Source organism: Sitodiplosis mosellana, unplaced genomic scaffold, assembly GCF_009176505.1.
Source record: "Sitodiplosis mosellana isolate CC-2019 unplaced genomic scaffold, AAFC_SMos_1.0 Smas_scaffold_6167, whole genome shotgun sequence".
In the NCBI taxonomy this organism is placed as follows: Eukaryota; Metazoa; Arthropoda; class Insecta; order Diptera; family Cecidomyiidae; genus Sitodiplosis; species Sitodiplosis mosellana.
Genome location: NW_022601408.1, coordinates 4,917,615 through 4,937,795, shown reverse-complemented (window position 1 = coordinate 4,937,795; position 20,181 = coordinate 4,917,615). Strand labels below are relative to the sequence as shown.

At 36.3% G+C, this 20,181-nt stretch overlaps 7 protein-coding genes and 1 non-coding gene across 8 annotated transcripts; 2 read left to right on the top strand and 6 right to left on the bottom strand.

Moving 5' to 3' along the window:
- Positions 1-171: 171 nt before the first annotated feature.
- LOC129575745 (28S ribosomal protein S18c, mitochondrial) lies at positions 172-866 on the bottom strand. Its single transcript, XM_055459723.1, has 2 exons — positions 709-866; positions 172-623 (listed from the first exon to the last, which is right to left on the bottom strand). The coding sequence occupies exons 1-2, from the start codon at positions 746-748 to the stop codon at positions 235-237; spliced, it is 429 nt and encodes a 142-aa protein (XP_055315698.1). The 5' UTR covers positions 749-866; the 3' UTR covers positions 172-234.
- A 102-nt stretch (positions 867-968) lies between these two features.
- On the bottom strand, positions 969-2,499 carry LOC129575741 (RING finger protein 37). Its single transcript, XM_055459719.1, has one exon. It carries the CDS (start codon positions 2,497-2,499, stop codon positions 1,084-1,086), a length of 1,416 nt encoding a protein of 471 aa, XP_055315694.1. The 3' UTR covers positions 969-1,083.
- On the bottom strand, positions 969-5,646 carry LOC129575742 (probable galactose-1-phosphate uridylyltransferase). The gene is made up of 9 exons (XM_055459720.1): positions 5,522-5,646; positions 5,292-5,412; positions 5,108-5,154; positions 4,944-5,022; positions 4,827-4,873; positions 4,562-4,767; positions 3,988-4,433; positions 3,847-3,928; positions 969-3,786 (listed from the first exon to the last, which is right to left on the bottom strand). Exons 2-9 carry the CDS (start codon positions 5,311-5,313, stop codon positions 3,648-3,650), a joined length of 1,068 nt encoding a protein of 355 aa, XP_055315695.1. The 5' UTR covers positions 5,314-5,412; positions 5,522-5,646; the 3' UTR covers positions 969-3,647.
- On the top strand, positions 2,691-3,598 carry LOC129575744 (COMM domain-containing protein 5). Its single transcript, XM_055459722.1, has 3 exons — positions 2,691-2,830; positions 2,916-3,264; positions 3,344-3,598. The coding sequence occupies exons 1-3, from the start codon at positions 2,725-2,727 to the stop codon at positions 3,513-3,515; spliced, it is 627 nt and encodes a 208-aa protein (XP_055315697.1). The 5' UTR covers positions 2,691-2,724; the 3' UTR covers positions 3,516-3,598.
- Positions 5,647-5,809: 163 nt separating the features above from the next.
- Positions 5,810-7,213, bottom strand: LOC129575743 (protein windbeutel). The gene is made up of 3 exons (XM_055459721.1): positions 6,654-7,213; positions 6,337-6,557; positions 5,810-6,209 (listed from the first exon to the last, which is right to left on the bottom strand). Exons 1-3 carry the CDS (start codon positions 7,033-7,035, stop codon positions 6,003-6,005), a joined length of 810 nt encoding a protein of 269 aa, XP_055315696.1. The 5' UTR covers positions 7,036-7,213; the 3' UTR covers positions 5,810-6,002.
- A 343-nt stretch (positions 7,214-7,556) lies between these two features.
- Positions 7,557-10,003, bottom strand: LOC129575740 (UDP-N-acetylhexosamine pyrophosphorylase). The gene has a single exon (XM_055459717.1). The coding sequence runs from the start codon at positions 9,455-9,457 to the stop codon at positions 7,985-7,987; it is 1,473 nt and encodes a 490-aa protein (XP_055315692.1). The 5' UTR covers positions 9,458-10,003; the 3' UTR covers positions 7,557-7,984.
- Positions 10,004-11,077: 1,074 nt separating this feature from the next.
- Trnal-uag (transfer RNA leucine (anticodon UAG)) lies at positions 11,078-11,156 on the top strand. Its single transcript has one exon. It is a non-coding gene; the product is annotated as a tRNA-Leu (tRNA).
- A 1,164-nt stretch (positions 11,157-12,320) lies between these two features.
- On the bottom strand, positions 12,321-20,151 carry LOC129575738 (endoribonuclease Dcr-1). The gene is made up of 10 exons (XM_055459714.1): positions 19,267-20,151; positions 17,465-19,208; positions 17,155-17,394; positions 15,790-17,052; positions 15,558-15,699; positions 14,081-15,472; positions 13,085-13,905; positions 12,866-13,000; positions 12,684-12,790; positions 12,321-12,570 (listed from the first exon to the last, which is right to left on the bottom strand). Exons 1-10 carry the CDS (start codon positions 19,905-19,907, stop codon positions 12,396-12,398), a joined length of 6,660 nt encoding a protein of 2,219 aa, XP_055315689.1. The 5' UTR covers positions 19,908-20,151; the 3' UTR covers positions 12,321-12,395.
- Positions 20,152-20,181: the final 30 nt, after the last annotated feature.

Below are 20,181 nucleotides of genomic sequence, written 5' to 3'. Positions count from 1 at the left end.
AACTGACAAAAAGGAACTATTGCGACTGATCCAATTGTGGTGCAATGGAGGCAAAGATGCTCTGAAGGCGCTACAACAGGAAATTCTACCGGAGCAGGAGATCGAACAGATTCAAACACATCTTAACATACCCATTGATATTTTTGAGTATGAGAACTAAGAATAAAAGGCTTTTGATAACATTTTATTAAATTTGGTATTTAATTGTCGACTATATTGGTAACATTGATTCTTCTAATGTGGGTGTGGTCGAATTGGCTTCTCTGGATCGTACAATTTGGGATCATTGAAAAATTCGGGTGCCTTGTGATACAGTGGCATAAATCCGCATGCCTGTGAACGTTGTATCGCACTCTCAACTTGTGTTTGTTTCGTTTTGCAGAGACCAGTAATGTGCCGACCGTAAATTCGTCCAGTGTACGTACTTTGGAATTGCGACAATAAACGGGCATTTTTGTAATCGGGTGTAATGTTCAACTTGCACAGAAGGCACTGACGATTTTCACGTTTGTATGGATTTTTGATAGCAATTGGCTCATCTTCATCAACCGATGCATCGGCTTGTGATGTACTTGAATAACTCAGTCTGTTATTTGTTGTACAAACCATTCGTTGAATGTAACCTAAAAACACATGGTACAAAACGACAAACATAATTCACATTTAGTTCAGCGTAAAGAAGTTTCACGTTGGTTGTTATACACGAACCTTGTTTCTGGAACAAATTCCTAAACAGTTGAATCGACATATTTAAAATCGAAACGAAGACTTTCCGTGCCGAAATACAACTCTGATACTGCCTTAGATGTTGTTATTTTTTTTTCTTCTGGCATGCTTATGTCAAAACAGTTGACTTTTAGCTATATCCGCTTCGAGGCGTTGTAATCGCCATAATCATCCATTATCTTTCTGTCAAAGTATTCATAACACGTATACTTAAGAATTGATTTGAAAATAAAAACCATAAATTTACTTGAATTACAGATTTCTTCATTAAATTTCGTTTGGCTGACATAAGACAATTTTATAAACTGTTAAATTAATTAAACGACAACAAAACCATTTCTCTTTCGCTGGTTTTAATCATAAAATTATTTTATGATGATACTTATTCACATCAATATTGCTAAATCCTCTACCGCATTTACATATGCTAATGTTCTTCTCAACTAAACAATTTCTACAAATCAAATGCGAACAAATTGTTATTGTATATAAATTATTGCTAACCAGCTCTACACATTGAAAACATTTTTTAATATTCAAATTATTTTCTGTTGGAACATTCGAAGTATATTTTCCTATTTTCAATACACCTCTAATGGCTTCATCCATACTCTGGCTTTTCACTTCTAAAGTTGATGATCGAAAAGTGGATGCTGTTGCTGTTGATGAAGATGAAGATGAAGATGAAAATGAAGATGACGATGACGATGACGATGATGATAGTGAAGGCAATAGTGGTGTTTCAATAGTATCGTTTTGATGGCATTTTTTAGGAGGAAGAGTATATTCGCTTTGTTCTGTTCGCCGTTTTGTTATCGAGCCAATAGTTCTCGGCAGTGTTGCAACAGATTGCATGCTACAGTTTTTCAGCAGGAACGAGTCGATTTGCGCTTTCAGGTGAACGTTTAGCACTGGTTTTCTGGAATCGGTAAACGGTTGACCAGTAAATGGATCTGATGGAACACGACCCCATTTCTCCCCTTGTTCGATGTGTTTCAGAAGCGTTGAATTGTCGATTATTTTTCCAGAAGGTAGGACCATCGGCAGTGCCATTATCTCAAATGTGATTGTGTCCAAGAAAGGTTCAGGAATTGCTGAGTCTTCGTTGAGCTCTCGGTTTATTGTTAGGTTACTGCTATCACCATTTATACGAGTTTTCTCTGTTTCCACGCATTCGACTTGCTCAATCTCTTTTCTAATTATTTGATGAATCTTTTCTTTCTGTTGATCCGTCGCAAATTTCGAAATTTTACCCCAAACTTCGAGTCGTTTGATGACCGGGACGCAACGTGCGGTTTGTTTTATAACACATTTTATATTCTTCACTCTTCGCAGTTTATTTTTTGTTGATGGGAAGAAAGATACCACAGCAAAATGCTCGTCACGACTGCTGCTGTTTTCGTGGTTGTACTGGCCATTATTGATTGAATCATTTATGAATTGAATGCAGTTTTCTTGCAAATTGAAATGGCTGCCAATTTTACAATATTCTGGTACTCTATCACTGTTGACAAATATTTCAAAGCCAGTCGATTTCAGTGAATCGATTTGGGGCCAAATTTTGATCGAAACCAATTCAATACAACAGCAAAGTTGAAATTCTAAGGAGACTGGCGGCTTGACCACTCTAAATGCCATGAAACCACGATCACATTTCTGTTCATCATTTGATATGAGATTTTCTATCGAATAAAAATCCTCTACGGCACACGAACACTTTATTTTTGTATCAAATTTGGAATTTAAAAAATTGACTATTTGATCCGAATCCATTTTTGTTTTTTATTTGTTTATACTTTCGAACAAGTTGCTTCGACATAAATTGAACTGTCAAAATATACACATTAAAACAAGAACAGTTTACTGTCTATTTGAACTGTCAAACTTACGTCTTACCCAAAGAAAATAAACAATTTAATTCATCATTTTTTCCCATCTTTGTGACCTAGAAACAGAGTTTATACCAATTACAATAATTTCAAATAAAAAGTTGGTGAAATGTCTGTGCGAACGGAGCTACTAAAAGGAAGTTTGAAAGGACTAGCAAACTATGAAGTTTTTGTGCCACAGCTAACGAGACCAGTTTTACGTGTGCTAATCCAAGGTAATGCAAAGAGTTTTAATCAACTATCAAAGTTTTTGTCGCACACTGATTTCAATCTTTTTTCTATTTCAATTTTTTCACATAGTTTCTGTACATTATATAGAGAGTCGAGTATGTGCGCCCGAAATCCTTGATCTGGCACTTACAAAACTCTCCCAAACTGGAATTGAGATACCGGAAAATTTTCGCGAATTGTTTTCTGTCATTTTACAGATAATGCAAATATTTCTGAGAACGCCAAAGGGTAGTGTTCGTGAAGAGGATCTTCGTGAAGGATTAAAACAGATGGGTTTCAACGACGAATGCATTGGAGACTTCACCAAAGTATTATTGAACTATAGAGACTCTCTAACGCTAAACTATTGTGATGTTAAAAGTATGCGATCTCCACCGAAACGCTTTCAATGGTGTATCAATATTTCATTAGTTGACAGGTAGTCGCTGAAAACTGAAAATAATTCTGCATGAATCATTGAAATTATTTGTGTTTGTTCTCTTTTTTTTTCATTCCAGTGGTGTTGAGCGAATCGCACAGCCAATAATCGTTTTTCATATGATGTTACAAAATGGTGAATACAAAACCTTTGAGATACCAATCGCTATGTTTCATCGTCTTCGATACAGTATTGCATATTTACTTAGAGAATTCCAAATGATTGAAAGTCGACAAAAAAGCCGAAGATAATATTTATGTATGATGTATAATTGTGTATGATATAACAATTAAAAAAAAGAATTTGCCATTCATGCTCATACGTATTTACTGAATTTACTAAGTTTTTTTTTCCTTTTATTTCTTGTTTGGCCTTTTGTAGTTTTAAATCGTTTGATTGATCGAGAAATGAATATTTTGGTCCATTTCGCGCAGACGTTGAGCTGCCTGCTCGCTTGTTAAATCGCGTTGTGTTTGGCACAACAATTCGAAACCAACCATGAATTTTCGTACAGAAGCCGATCTAGGTGGAAAATTTAATTACAAACAAATGATTCCCAAAAAGAATATAATTGTTGAGTACCTAAGAAGGGGCGGATAGTATATAGCATGCAATGTCCAATGAGAATTATCTTCGTTGGCTGCTGATGGTCCAGTTGGTGCACCTAAAATTATATTATTGACATCAGTTTGAATGTATTTAAGAAGTTTTCTTTTTCCATACCGTGGAATCCCATTGAATAAGGAAATGAGCATTTGAACAAATTATCATATTTAGTCGTCAGTTGCTTGATAACAATGGCGAGACTTTTCTTCTGTGCGTCATCGATTTCATCCATGCGTTTAAGTTTGTTCCTTGAAATGAGCATCGTTTCGAATGGCCATGCAGCCCAATATGGCACCACCACCAACCAGTCCTTGTTTTCGATAACAACACGTTCTTGACGAACTATTTCTTTTTCAACGTAGTCGTCGAGCAAAGATCGCCCATACTTTGCATAATAGTTTTTCAAATTGATGTCTTTGATTGACGGCTCATTGGGTAGAAATGAACAGGCCCAAATTTGGCAATGCGGATGAGGATTTGAACATCCCATGCTAGCACCTTTATTCTCAAATACTTGAACCCATTTATACTTCGGACTTAGCTCCTTGAACTGGTTCATCCACCTATAGAAAAATAAATATTTAGATTATTATGTTGCCTCAAATCGCATCGATGGTCTATTTAGAACGATAAGTGAAAACGGCTGAGTTTTCTTTCCATTTTGCAAATAGAAATATCATTAAGTGCATACTCGTCGATAACACGTTCGATTTCAAGTGGTTTCATAACAGGTAGCGTTCTATTCAACTTTGGATGGAAACACATAACACGACAGGTTCCTTTGGCCTCTCCAATTCGGAATAAAGGATCGTCACTCGGTGGCGGGGATGGTGTGTTTTCAAGAAGCGCAGGAAAATCATTCGGAAATACAAAAGTTGACTCGTACTTTGGGTTTACCTGTAAGGGATTCAAACTATTAGACATACACTTCTTATTGATATGTATTTACATTTCACCTTTCCGTTTCCTCTCTTATTGCCAGGACAAAGGGGGTTGGATGGATCTGTCGATAGAAAACAGTTATCATCTATTGGTTACTAGTGTCAATTCATATATGTTATACGTATATATACCATAGTCTGGAATGTTGTCAATCTGTGCCTGGGACTCTGACTGGCCTGACCATGGTCTTTGTAAACGATGCGGGCTTACCTGAAAGTAAAATATTCGTAATACACAAATGAAAAAACTCAAAATTTACTTTAAAACCAACTAACCAAAACCAAATAATACTAACCAAAACCCATTGCCCATTCAATGGATTGAAGCGATTATGTTGATGTTCTAAAAAATGATGAAAAACAACACTATAATAATATAATCTATATAAATAATAAATAAAATCTATAAGTAAACACTTTGATTTATATAATTTTATTTCAAAAACAAACATGCACAATTGGAAATTGAATCAATTCTACCAGTTGGAATAAATGAGGTCATTTCTACAGTAACTTTTTCGATCAAATGTAACTCGACGGCTGTTCAAACCTCTATTAGATGGGTAATCTTCGCTCAAATACTGATGTCATTTATTCTTATCTGGAATATACAAGTGCATGCGGTATTTTTCGATCAGTCAACAGTTGTTTTATGTGTGTGAGTTTTTTTTCTTCTTTACACGAAACTATACAGTGTAGAGTGTACTCACGTATACTCAAATGCCAATCAACTGAACAGTACGCAAATGACCATTTAAACTGCAAAAACAAAACAAAAACAAGTAGATTACTGTTTCTTTTCTTGACACGTTACATGTCACACTATTCGGTAATATTGTGTACGTTAAACGCTGATTATACACATAGTTCTCTGTATCGTCGTTCGTACCACAACAGTTCGCCGCTTTGATTCCCCTGAAAAATAGCAGTAAGAAAAATGGGAAGAAATGCATTGGAAATTTTTAAAACAAATAAAGTTCGATTCATGTGACTAAACGTTTCAATTTGAACTATAACTTTTAGTTTATAAATAGTAGAAAAACTGGGATGTTTATTTTGTGAATTTTATGTATTATTTTATTATTTGATTTGATTTGATTTGATTTGGTCGTATCATTGGCTTTGATTGTAGGCATCAAACATTTGATCATAAGCAGTTAAACTAATAGGCATGGGTGTGAAAATCGCAATTCAAAGCTCAGTATGTGGCTCTGCCCTTTCAATTACATCGAATGCTGATAGTATATTTAACTTTTGATTGATTTCCTTTCTCTTTTGATCGCTGATTTTTCCATCTAACACTTTTTGCAGTCGCGATCGTTCTGCTCCAATAAAACTGATATTTCTTTCTAGTATGCGCCGCATGATTAGCAAATAGATCTGTGCAATTTGTTGTTGCTGTATTGTATAAAGAGATAGTTGAGCCGTCCCCGTTAGCAAAAAAAAAGAAAAATAAATTGGAAGATTATCAAAAGGGCAATGCAATGCATTGCAATGCAATGCAATTTGAAATTCAATGACATACATGCTTAGTTTCTAATTTTGTTGCTTCACGGCTCGCTTCGTTCACGATCGCTTCAGCTCCTTTAGGCGTCGACGTTGATAAGGTCGTCGACGTAAGCTGTACTGTTTTCACGAATTTGGCCGCATATTCATCGAATTGTTTTAAGCATTCGGGAAGTATAATTTTCACGTTAGATTTTCGCCGAAGAAACTGTTGCAAATTTTCTGTTGTAATGTTTGCGTCTACTTTCATTTTGATAGAGAACACAATTAAAATCATCATATTTATTTATTAAATTGTATCAAGATAAGCTTCGATCAAATCAGATGATTAAATACCTTTTGGAAAATCGATCCACTTCAAAGCGTTCCCATTCGTGAACAGTTTAATTTCGGGCAATTGATCATTGACGTTAAATCGTTCCGCCAACTTATTGTTGGTGGTTTGACCGTAGTTTTTAATTCCAACTACGGATACGATTAGATCGTCATAGCTCATTTTGTTGATTTCTTTAGCAAATTTAGCATATTCATCATGCTTCTTTCCATATGGAAATGCGATATCGAATTTTACCAAAACTGTTGAAAACTTGGCCAATATTTTATCAAAGGTTATTTCATCCAATTCCAAGCAGCCTTCACAAACTAATCCATACGTTAAATGCAACGAACAATTGATAAGAATCAGCAGAAAAACAGCAAACAATTTTTTTGGTGACATTTTCACTGCAAAAATCTTCTATTAAAGCGGATAAGTTGTGATCGGTGGATAGATGGAAATATACTAACCAAACGGAAGACCGATACAAGAATACTAAGCAGAATGAAGAATTTGTGCAAACAAAGCATAACGTTACCTTTATGTCAAATTCCTGATAATTAACTCGTAACGAAATGTGCTAAAGAGTAGAACATGCGTATGCTTTATTCATTTACATGATCAGCATTTTTTATACTTCTGAACTTTCGTACATGTATGTTTAATTTCAGCTGACCGATGAGAAACGGTACGTAAACCCTAGTCCAATTATGTCTGTTGATAGCAAGAACATATACTAGAAAATACAAAACGTAGTTTCTTTTGTAGCACTATTCTCTATTAATTCTAAGAATAGTTCTTACCGCAAGTCTTATACAATTCTTTTTACCATTCAGCAGCTAAAGTGAACAACGAATAATTATTTTTATTTAATCAAAATCAGTCCAACTTCTCTTATAATAATGGAAAGGAAAGACAACTCGTTTCGTTTATAACATATTATTGAATAAATGATATTATACAAATTTAAGTAAAAAAAAAACAGAGTTGTAACACGAAGTTACAAAGAAATTAGAACTACGATGACAAATACATACAACATATGTGTCCTCAAATACTTGGAAATTTCAATGCTAATTACTATTATCTTTTTAAAATTTTTTCGTAAAAGAACGGTCACAAAAATGATACTAACAAAAAAATATGTACAATTTGTGGCCGCATCATAGAATGTTTCAATAAGTTTTTTTATCTGCGATATCGAGATAGATTTGACATTAAAATGTTGGTCGCACGAATAAATTTGGGAATTAATTCAAATGCAATAAAGGAAGAGAAAAACATCGGTGGAAAAAAAAGTTTACGTGTTTAATTCTGTATAGGTTTGATTAAGTAGTTGGTGTTAGTGGAATTAGTGTCCGTATCCATTGGTTGTTTTGTGCACCTCTTCATTGCTTTTCAAATAAATTGGAGGGGTGAAAGTTTGTCCATTGACAATTTCTTTAAGTCCTTCACCGCTATACGATAGCAGTGATGATATTTCGCAAACACCATCACCGTCGACGTTTCCACCAGCTGCTTCGATTAACTTTTTATGGCATCGATAAATGTCTTTGCGGGCAGTTGTCGCACATTCTTTCCCCGCACTGTCCGCATTTTTCAATGGGCTAAACTCTTCTTCACGTTCGACTGCCAATACAACAAACTTTTCAGCAAATTCAAATACATCAAAAACGAATTTTTCTATTTTAATGCCATTCGGTTTTTCTGGTGTGCACCGTTTGCCAGCATTGTCGATAAATGGAATCTTCTTTTTGGCAACGTGCAATTTCAAACTTTTTTCAAATTTATTGCCAATTTTATTTAAGAATTCAGTGCTAAAGAAATGATTGCATATATTTCCGGCGTTAAATGTCAATCGACCGTCTAAATTACGTAGCTCCGAGGTTTTTGTTGAAATTTCGCTATATTCAACGACTTGATATTTACCATCTACAACACAAATAACTCCCACTGCTTCGTTGGGCTGTGATTTCTCAACAACCTTGGCCGCACAATCGGCTTCCTGTTGCACACAGTAACCGATGAATACTGGATCAGCAACCTTTATCAAAATATTGTCTACACTATGTGCATGCAAATATAAAACTCCTCGACGCTCCATATCATTTAAAATACCTTGAGACTTTAAGGCACGGTAAATACCGCCATTCCCATCTGGTGCCTTTGAAATAACATGCTTTTCATTCAATAAAATTTTGCCATCAAAACCGAAACAGGGCAAACTGCCCTGCTCGAACATAATCACATCGCTAGCATTTAATCCAAAGTAGTTGTGTTGCTCAAAAAATGCTTTCGTTGGCTCCATTGTGTGTTCGCTGGTCATTATGTACCAGGTGATGCGGCCGTCAGTTTTGCCGGTTTGCTGCGTTGCGAGACGCTGCAGAGTTCGGATTCGTTCGGCTTGTATTTGGAAAAGACTTTTCTTGGATGGTAAACCAACATCATACATTCCTTTTGGATGTGAGAAACCCAATCGAGTACCTTGGCCACCAGCCATTAGCAAAACGCCTACATGACCTGCGGCAATGTGCGATAGCCCTTCCATTTCATATTTCTTAATTAAAAATGGCGAAGTTCGTCGAATCGAAAGGAATTGTGATTCTTCAATAGGCTGCAATTTATCGTCCAACTTTTCCTCATTTTCACTTTCATTCGATTTAGTGACACGTTCAAAAAATGATTGCAGTTCACTGAAGTTCAGTTCGTCGATTTCTTGCTTCAATTGACGTCGCTGCTCGTCGTCAATCTCGTCCCAAAATTTAATTAAATGCTCTTGTCCATATTTTTCCAGGTGTTTACGAAGTGTTTCAATTGCAGTCATATTGATGGATAGCAAAATTTCGTCGTTGTTGGTGTCGAACAATTAATTGTCTAGTCGGTTTAATGAATTTGTAGAGAAAAACAATTACACCAAATTAATCACCACTGAACACAGTTAGTTAAGCGTTAACAGAAGCTAGCGATTTTCTAACATCCATCCAACACCAAGTGAAAGTGTAAACTGTTTGATATAAAATAACACTCGATACTTTATCATTTAAAAAGATGTGAAAAAGTGTGTGAATGTTTATAAAAAAAAATCATTGACTATTCTTTCAGTGGTGTATCTTGTTTTTTTCTTTCTCGCAAACGTGTATGGTTGTATACGTGGTTGTTGTACTCTATGCGGCCGACTGGTTTCGTTTATATTTTTTACATCTGTTTCATTCGGTTTTTAATTCCTTCTACACAACACATTGCCAAACTGTATGTAGTCTCCGGCGTAGAATACGTGTGTTTTGTTTAAAAATGACATATCGTTTGACATTTTCGACTACGAATATCGGAAAGTCGTTGTCGCCACAATCGCGCGCCAGTTACAAATACAGACACAGCTACAGCTACAGAGCCGGTCACAGAGAAGGGATGCGTTCAAGTCATAATCAAGTGGAATGGAATGGTATTTTTTTAAGCCACACTCACATACACAAACATGTCCGAGCAATGCTAGCATTGTGACTGCCAGCAGCTAGACAAAGAATAGCAATCATGGAATACGTACACATACATATGAATTTTGCCGACAGCAACATTTAAATAGTAATCAACTGTTATTATAATTTCGATCACAATAGTTCGCAAAACTGGATTCACGTAGAAAATGAAAGTGGTTTTACGTGTGGTATGGATTATTTAACTTTCGGTTTTCTTGACCTCGAAAGACAAATATGATGTTCAAATCTGGTTACTTTTCGAAAACAAGTTTTTTTTCCATAAAAATTAAATAACTCTGATTTAGTGTTTTGTCGTCATCTTTTTTTGACACAGATATCTAGCACACAAAGAGTCGGATGGATGGCATTCAATGAATATCATAATTAGGAAATATGCATAATTTCCATTCAGCACGAGGCTACAAACCACGTAAGAAATTGTTCTTGAGCGCTCTACTTGAATAAACTTTCAAATTTCAATGTTGCTTATGGTTTTAGGGGGGAAGTGTTTTGTGACTGACTAAAAGACTGGCTCGAAGGCGCGTGAAAGGCAAGTTTTCGTTGAATTACATTTCTCCATTGTTGACCAGCCACCATAGTAAAAAGTCATTGTGAAGTTGTTCTGTCTTGTATTGAATAGTAGCGTTTCTGATGAACTGAAGTTTGAGTCTCGAGACAACACATTTTTTTTCACTGATATTTCTTCAAATGAGCATCTGCAAAAAAATATTTATCATTTGCTGAAGTTGATATATTTTAATTTCATAATTTTTTTCAAACCCGTTCGCATTTGGGGAGTGTAAAAAAACATTTGTCAGGAGCGAGATTCGAACTCGCAGTCTTTCGAACTGGTGTTTTCGCGAATGATTCATCCTAAAACCAGCGCGGGATGGCTGATTTGCTTGTTTATGTGTTTGTGTCTTCGGTCCACTCGAAAAATACACCATTTTCATGCACGACACTCATAGGTCAGGATGGCCGAGCGGTTAAGGCGCTGGTTTTAGGCACCAGTTCGAAAGAGCGCGAGTTCGAATCTCGCTCCTGACAAATGTTTTTTTTTTTACAGTTCCCAAATGCGTAACGTTTCGAAAAAAAAATTATGAAATTAAAACATATCAACTTCAGCGAATGATAAATATTTTTCTTGCATATGCTTATCATCCAGCGCCTTAGACCGCTCGGCCATCCTGAGTTGTGAGTATCGTGCATTCAATCGATGTAATAACAATCTGTTTGTTGTCACTTTGAATTGTTTTCGATTACAGAATTAAAGTAAATTTTTCATTTTAGACTACCATATGTGAGATTCGGTACATTTTTTTTTGTTGAAAAAAGAAAGAAAAAAGAACAGAAAAATTCTTTACAAAAATTGTATTAAGAAAAAGCGGGATATAAACAAATTTTCCGATCAGAAGGAAATCCAAAATTGTCATATTGTTTAAAAAAAACGTCATACAACTCATTTTGAATCCGTTAAAGAGTATAAAATTAATTCTTATAACTTCATTTTTAACCTATCATTTGTTGTTAATGTTAATTTACAATTTTGATGAATTCATCAATGTTATTGCTTTTGAAGCATGCTCAAAGAACAACTCAATTCGTTGCGTCATCTTAAATTCTGTAAATCATCTCCTATTCAGAAAAATCAATAGACAATTTGAAGTACTTCATTCAGCACAAGAAGAAATAACGATTTTTACCGTTACAGTTTTTGAGATACGGATATGAGGATTTTCTTACTCAGCAGGACTGCAAAAAAAACTCACCCTTCTTTGCATCGTATGTGTCGTGCAAACCGGTGCAATGCTTTAGATAAAATTTGAAAGTCGATTCTATATTGTAAAACCTAGAGCAATAAAATAATTATTTTTTTAAATATCCGACCGTATTTTTTTCATCGAAGAAATCTCCTATTCAACCCTCTAGTGCATACCACCTGTGGGCGGGCAACATTTGAACGCCTGTATAACCTAAATCGTACGTCAGATCGCAATGCTTCAAAAAGCATTTTCATTTCCATCTTCTTAATATTTTGTCTTTTTCACTGTTAATCTATATCAAGTAGTTATTGATGTGCGAAAAAACAAAAATTTGACAAAATAAATGATTTGAACTCGACATATTTTTGACACTTCTAAACAATGGGTTTTTTCTAATTGTTGCAAATGCTACTTAGGCGAAAGGAAACAAAGAAAAGAAATACGTTCATTTTTTTTAGCGAATTACAAAATTTTTATTCATAAAACATCAGTCGTTCATAAGAAAAAAGTTGTGCATTTTTTTTTATTCAGCCCGCTTTCGATTGATCAACCCTTGTTTTTTGAGCTGACGTAGAGCGCATTTGGCTGCCGTGCATTTGGCAATTCGATAATTTCGACCGATTCCACGGTACGTACCTTTGCCAAATACATCAACCGTAACTCTGACACGTCGTCCATCTGCCAGTTTTTCTGGTTTTCTATATATTCGAAATAAATATGATACATTTTTTATGCGAGAAACTATATGGCTAATAATATGCCTGAATCAATTGTAATACATATATGATTCGAATGTACGTATATAACATACCCAAATTTAGCTGTTTCCGGCTCCAGCTCCAGTAATTCACGTATTGGGGATTTTGGCACCGAGTTGCTGAATTGGTCTATTTCTGGCTGCATCATATTACTGTAAATCTAAAAACAAGAATATTTGAAGAAAAAGCGATCAAACCTATCACAAAACATACGGAAATGGACATTTTCACCGACCTTCCACACCATGTCTAATGACATGTTTGAATCTAAAAATATTGCACCAGCCACTGATTCAAAAATATCACCCAAAGCTTTTGGCACTTCAACATCTTCCGCTTCATCACATTCCTCTTCCGATATAAGATAAAACTGAAAAGGGAAATATTCAAAAACATTTTTTTTTAATTGATATGACAATTGTGAAGATTTTCGGTCTTAGGACAAAATATCTACCTCTTCGCTGATGCTATGATTGTTTTCAACTTGAATTCGAACAAAACGATCTATAACATCATTAAGTCCGGGCGACAAATGTCGAAAGTATTTATGGAACCCATGTCGAACAGCTAGCGATGCAAAAATCGTATTGTTGACTAGAGCAGAACGAAGATCGGTTAAAGCTCCCGGTGAGTGTTGACGCGGATCTTCGTATAGATGGCGTGTGATAAGATAATCAAGAACCGCATCACCCAAAAACTCAAGCCGTTGATAACAATCGGTTAGTCGATTTTGTGAATACGATGCGTGAGTCATCGCTTGCAGTAAATACGATCGATCATTAAAAGTGTAACCAATGTGAGCTTCGAAATCCGAATAACCGTCAAGAAGTAATTCGAGCGTTTCGTATGGATTGGGTGCAAAATGAAGTAATGGTGATTTTGGAGCCGCCCAGTATCCATACACCGTTTGATACCTGACTCCATCACGTTCGAATGGTTTTGTACTTCCTGGAATATGCTTTTTGTTTGTCTCATCATAAACCACTTCTTTCCATGGCAGTACTCGAATACCCAACCATGCCATAAAGAGAAGAGCACCACGTGGACCACACTCAATTAAGTTAGACCCGATCAATGCTTCCACACAGTCGGCTATCGATTTATCCGGAATACTATGCTGTGTTACCAAATTATATGGAATGAAACATGGGAATTCATCAGGGCGGTTCATCATGCCATGCAGCTCATTATTATCTTCCATAGTTTCAACTTCGTTATCATATATATTACACGCCACACCCTCATTTTCCATGAGCACCTGACCTTTAGAAGAGTCTATTACGATAAGAAACAATATTCTAATTGGTGCTTTATACATAAACTTAAAATTCCACTCAATCTGGAATGATATTCTGTGTTTCATTCATTATATATTGACGACATACAAAAATGTTTTTTTTATGTGAAAACAGGATAAACCAAATAATTAATTGGTGAGAAAAACACTCACCATCTGTCTCGTCCTCGTTATCGTTGTCATCATCACCAGCTTGCCAATCGCCTCCAAATATCCTCTTTTTTAGCATTTGACATATTTCCTCCACGCTCAGTTCTTTCACATCGAGTAGTCGTGCATCTTCCCAGTAACAAGCTGGTATTTTAGCTTCGATAAGTGCTTTTTCTAAATCCTTTGGTACGTAATAGCACGGAGGTAACCAATTATCATGCGGCTCGAACTTGGTGGCAATCATTCGTTCACCGAGCATTTTACGTCTACCCAAGCGATATAAATTCAAATTTGACACCTGTCGCGACCGCAAATGACTGAGTTTGCCTTCGTGCACATTTTCATATGTGCAATATAAATATGTTGTGATTGCATATTTTAGAAATGAATCTCCAATTGTTTCTAAACGCTCCAAATTAATGCCATCGTTTGCGTTTGACATTGTTAGTGCTTGCAATATGATACTTGGACTTGGTCCCGGATGATCAGTGAGATTTGGTTGTCGATCGAAGCTGAAGCATTTTTCCCGATCAAGATCTTCCGTATCGGGTATATTATTACATATTTCGGTTGCTTCGGTAATTTTTTCCCTGACAATCGTTCGATCTTTTAAAAATTCATCCCGATGCAATTCATAGCTGATTGTACCATCGCTTTCAGTTTTCATCAAATTGTGATCATTGAATGCATCAAATACACTACCAACACCTTCGACAGTGTATCGTTCGGTTTGATGACTTTCGAAATATATCTTGTGCAAACTGTATACATCGTCGATGGTTAGCCTGATAGCTCCGTCATCATCAAAGCAGTTATTTTCTTCAATAAATTGTCTTAAAGTGGATTGGTCGATAAATGAAAAAATATTTTCTAGCCGCCTAAAATCTTCGGAAAGGGAATCATCTCGGACAGCAAGATTCGATGACTTTTTCGTTATCCTAATTGGTTCATTATATTTGATCAAAGTGCTCGATGACCGAATTTTTTCCTCAAACTCACATACTGACCGCTGAAATTCCATTTGATGCAATTGCAATGATGTACAGACTTGTAAGTCGGACCGATTTATGACACAATCGTATCCACTTCCAATGTTTTTCGTACTTTGATAGGATTTCTCGTTTGCGTTGATGCCATTGATAATTTCGATTTTTCGTTGTCGTTTCAAAATCTCCTCTTCCGTTTCGATTGCCTCAGCCAAATTATCCGATTTGAATTCAATATTCAAACCTTCGTTATCATCATCGGAACCATCTGTATGATAGAAGAAATCCTCATCATCATCAGACTGATCTGAATAAGACAATTCCGATTCTGAGCCTACTGGTTTTGGACCGGTCATGTGCTTTGCTTTTGGGATGTCCCAAGATGTTGGTGAGCCGTATCGAATGTTCACTGTTCGAAATGAAGAAAAGTTTTAAACAAGTTTTTAATATTTTTAAAATTGATGTACATTCCATTAAGGAGCATTTGCACTTACATTTATTCCGTGAACAAATACTTATATTGGATGGCAATAAACTGTTCCATTCATCCTCGCTAGAGTTACTGCCGCCATTTAATTCGATGATGTCTTCAGCCATTGCATTTGACCACGTTCCAATTTCCATCATGCACTCGTTCTATGCAAGAATACATATAAAATACAGATTACAATACGGCATTTGATAGGGCATTTTGTAAAATACTAACAAACAAATTTCATTAATTACCTCCAATTTATTTTCAACACCTTTCAATAGTTCCAATTTGGAGTCTTGTACTGCATCTTGTGGCATAGTATTTGAGGGCTTCACAACGTTTTCCTCATTTTCAACTTTCACATCACAGCAACCCGAATCAGTTTTAGTTTTGACTGTACCTTCACTGATGGACTTTTTCGCTTCTTTGGTTTTGTTTGCATCTTTTGCACGCCGCAGAACATCAGCTAGTTTCCAGCCAAAGTCCAATACTGGCCAATCGAATTCGTTATCGTCAATGATACAGCTCTTCCCTAAATTGATGTCGTCGGCTACTTCGATACGAATTTCATCCGCCAGCAGTAACGCATTGATGCGGTAGAGGACGCATGGTAAACACACAGCAATTCGCCATAAAGACGCCGGAAATGGATGAATTGTGCATAGCTCAGGCACTAGAATTTGTTTTTGCTCAAGATTTTCGCGTTTAGCGCGTTTCGTTTCTTCAGAGCTCGTCGGTAAAGCAACTCCTTTACGGTTTACATAACGCGGTGTGAGAAAATTCAAACGTGCACTGGTATGATCAACATCTAGTAATGGCTGTGAACAATTCTGTATGATAATATTGTATTTTCGGAAATAGTACTCTTTAAATGTAGCATAGCTGTCGCCGGGGAATGAACTCTCTGGCGATAGGTAGTCACAAATTTCGGCTACATAAAAATATTGCGGTTGGTCTTGGTTTCGATACCATGGCATGACGACAGCATCGCGGAATTTCTCACGATCAAACTTTTGTGTTTTGCGTAACGACTCCGGTACTTCTTGCGGCATTTGATCACATTTCTCCGCAATCAATTCTAAAAATGTCCAGTCCACATTTACCATCATATCATTTGCACCTTTGACGGTTGGTACAACGAAAAAACTATTTTCTGTTGCATTTGCATCAAAAAACATTAAATATTTCTGCAAGCGTAGTACATTTGCAAATAGATATTTGAGGAATACATTGATTTTTACGAATTTGTCTTCATTGATTATGATATTATCGTTGGCCAATTCCAGTGAAACTCGCACTTCACCCGATCTCGTAAATATGGAAAACGAACCGAGCTTGGGTATGTGCTTCAAAGTAAGTAGACCGAATCCCTGAACCGCATCTTCTGGTGCATAAATCTTCCTGCCACGTGTATTTTGCTCTTCTGGTATCGGACACTCTAGAACCATTTTGATGAAATATAATTTACATGCAACTCCAATCGTAGGCCGACAATTTGAAAGAACCGATGCAATCTATAGAGTTTTTTGAAGAAAAAAAAAATGGTTATATATAACATATGAATGCATATATGTTTAAACATTGAATAAAATTAAAATTTGTCTTTTATTACTCACTCTTTTGTAGTAATATTGACGTCGACGTGTAGTGCCTGGACGCGGGTCTAGGTTCTCATTCACAATGTCTGCGTCTTCTTTTTCAAGCTCGAAATTATTCCAGTCAGGCTCAGAAGCTCGGAAACCTTCTTTACCAATTGGCTGCAAGCAATCGTCCAATTCTCCAGATTGGTGTAAAATTTTACAACAAATTAATGCCACCATCCGTCGTGCTAACACTTTGCTTGGCATTGGAAGACCCTATAAAATGATTGTGTTGTTTGATCTGTTTAGATGTTCCTATAAAGTGAACAAAGTATTTTATACTTACATAAATGTCCTGTTTAACGGGTGAATTTATTGGTAATCGAACAGTGTATTGATAATATGCCTTATTTCCGCGATAAGTCTTACAGCATCGCCACAATGGGGTCAGTTTTGTAAATGTATCACTGGGTAACTTTGCGCAATATTTATTAACTAGAACCACAGCCGTTGCCAAACTTACAAATGCCGTGTTTGGATCGATGGATTTTATCGGTTTATATGGCTTTATAAATGGTGTGTACAAATCGGCTTCAGCGAGCTCTTGAAGCGACGGTTCTTGATTACTACATTTTTTCAACAGAATTTGTTCGATTTGCATATATTGAGCCAGTAATTTGACGATGTCTTCGGTCTCATTTTGCATGGTGTCGAAATTCTTGGCAATCAATGCCTGTTGTTTCACATCTTCCTCAGATCTCTGAATATCATCAGCATCGTGATTGTTTTCAAATACCCGTTTTGGGTGGTTTTCAGGTGATTCTCTTACTTCTGCTGCATCGAAACATTGCATTGTGTCATTATGATTTGGTTGACAAAGTGCTTTATGATTTTTACTCGAAAGAAATTCGTTGCAAATGTTATGATGTGTATTTGTGCTCGCTGAAACCATTATTATGTGGAATGCTCTTTGTGCTCGAGCTCTCCCTTTGCATTGAACGTACGAACGGTATGTTGTCGGTAAGTTCCATCTTATAACTAAATTGCATTTTGGAAGTTCAATACCTTCTTCAAGCACCGATGTACCAATCAATAAATTACACGAATGCATTCGAAATCGTTTTAAAACCTCTTCCTGCTTCCGATGCTCATTTTCAAACTGTTTACTTTCTCTAACCGGATCGGCTAACCTATCGCCCGTGTATTGCACGGACAGGTATTCGAGGTCTGGATCGTTTTTTGTCATCTCTGATAAAAAGCTGAACAGAATTTTAGCGGAAAACATCGAATTACAAAGCAATAAACCACACAGAGAATTTGGGTCGTTCTGATGGTTATGGTTGTATACACGTGGTGGTCGCATGAAATTACCTTTCCCCTTCTTGCCACCATGTACACCGGTTCTCGTAACTGTCTTGGTAATTATGGTATTTTTGAAAGGTTTCCCATCGACCATCTTCCCACAATCTCGTCCGTCATCTTTGCCATATGTCTGGGTAGATATTTTTTTCAACTCATTCCCGACACATTTCGATATAGGATCGATTTTTTCAGTAGAAGTTTCAATGGCAGCTATGGAGTTTAGTTTTAGGTTCGGCTCTTCTAACAGTTTTTCTGGCTTGAATTGTCGAAGAATTTCCAATAATCGTAAGGCCTTCGGACTGGAGTACGCCTCAATGCATTCTTTATCATTTGGAATGCGTTGAAAGACTTGTTCACAAAATGCACGAATTTGTATGAGAGTCGTCGATACAAGACAAAGTAATAGGTAGTGTCGTTCATACGGAGTTTTGATTTTCGACTTTTCAATTTTAGCAATCAAATTGAGTGCAGCACGATCCGCGCACCATGGCCCAAATTCATCTAAAACGCTCAACAATTGGTCAAGACATTCAATGGGTTCCTTTTTTGGATCTGGAATGGCTTTCAATTCGTCTTCAAACTCATCACTATAAATTTCAAACGGATCGTAGCGATGCTCGAGCAAAAAGTATTTTTTGGTCAATACAAGATCCCTTATAATCGCGGATACATCACAGTCTTTTGGAGGCAAATTTTGAACTATCAATTCAGTTGGTTTGGTGCAGTATCTGAAATGAGAATTTGCTTCTTAGTTCAATACAAATATCATTAGCTAGCTTGGCATACCTTAAAACAGTAACAATATCGCTGGCAGTTTCAGCTTTGCATTGTATAGTCTTTTCTAGCATTTCCAAATGAAATGCTAATTGATCAGTTGTGCATCCGGCGCTATGTAGTGGACCAGCCAGGCCTAGGATTTTTGGTTTTTGCTCACTCTTCCGAATGTGCTCCAACAATTCAACCAGTTCATTGTTGTTATAGTTTTTGTGGCAGTCTTCGATTACAATTAAGTTAATGAGCGAAAATTCCACCGCACCTATGCTTACGCCATTTAAACACTTTGTAATATCCAATATAATCACTTGAAATTCTTGAATATGTTTTCGCCAATCCACTATGTCCAATACTGCGTTAGCGTTGAGCACTTTCAAATCGGTCAAGTGGTAAATTAGGTTGTATATTGATTCGCCGCCCGATGAAGTGGCTGTCAAAATGAGTGTACATTTTTTATTTTTTCCATTGTTGTGATTACGAAGTTCGTAACTTTTTTCAAGAATCAATTTTAGCGCAATAAATTCCTTTGATGAATTGTGCCCCAAACAAATAATGATGTTTTGTTCACTGGCAGCTGCTAGCAGTTCAACTTGAAAATCGCGCGGCGTGAAGGCAGTTGAACTCAAATTGTCTTGCCAATGGAATGTAGCCATCGCTTGCGACCGTATTTCCAATATAATTGGTGGAATTAAATGCAATATTTTCTCAATATCATTGTATTCATTTAAACACAATTCGTTCGTTTACTCGATAATAACAAAAAGAAAGACTTCAACTTTAGAACTCCGCTCCGGTAAGCATTAAAGTTGACAGCTGACTTGTATACAAAGAAATACAAACGAAAAATGAATGAGTTTAATGACATTGTATGAACTTGAACCACGCACAATATCGATCAAACTCATATCAGCTGTGGGTCTTTTCAAA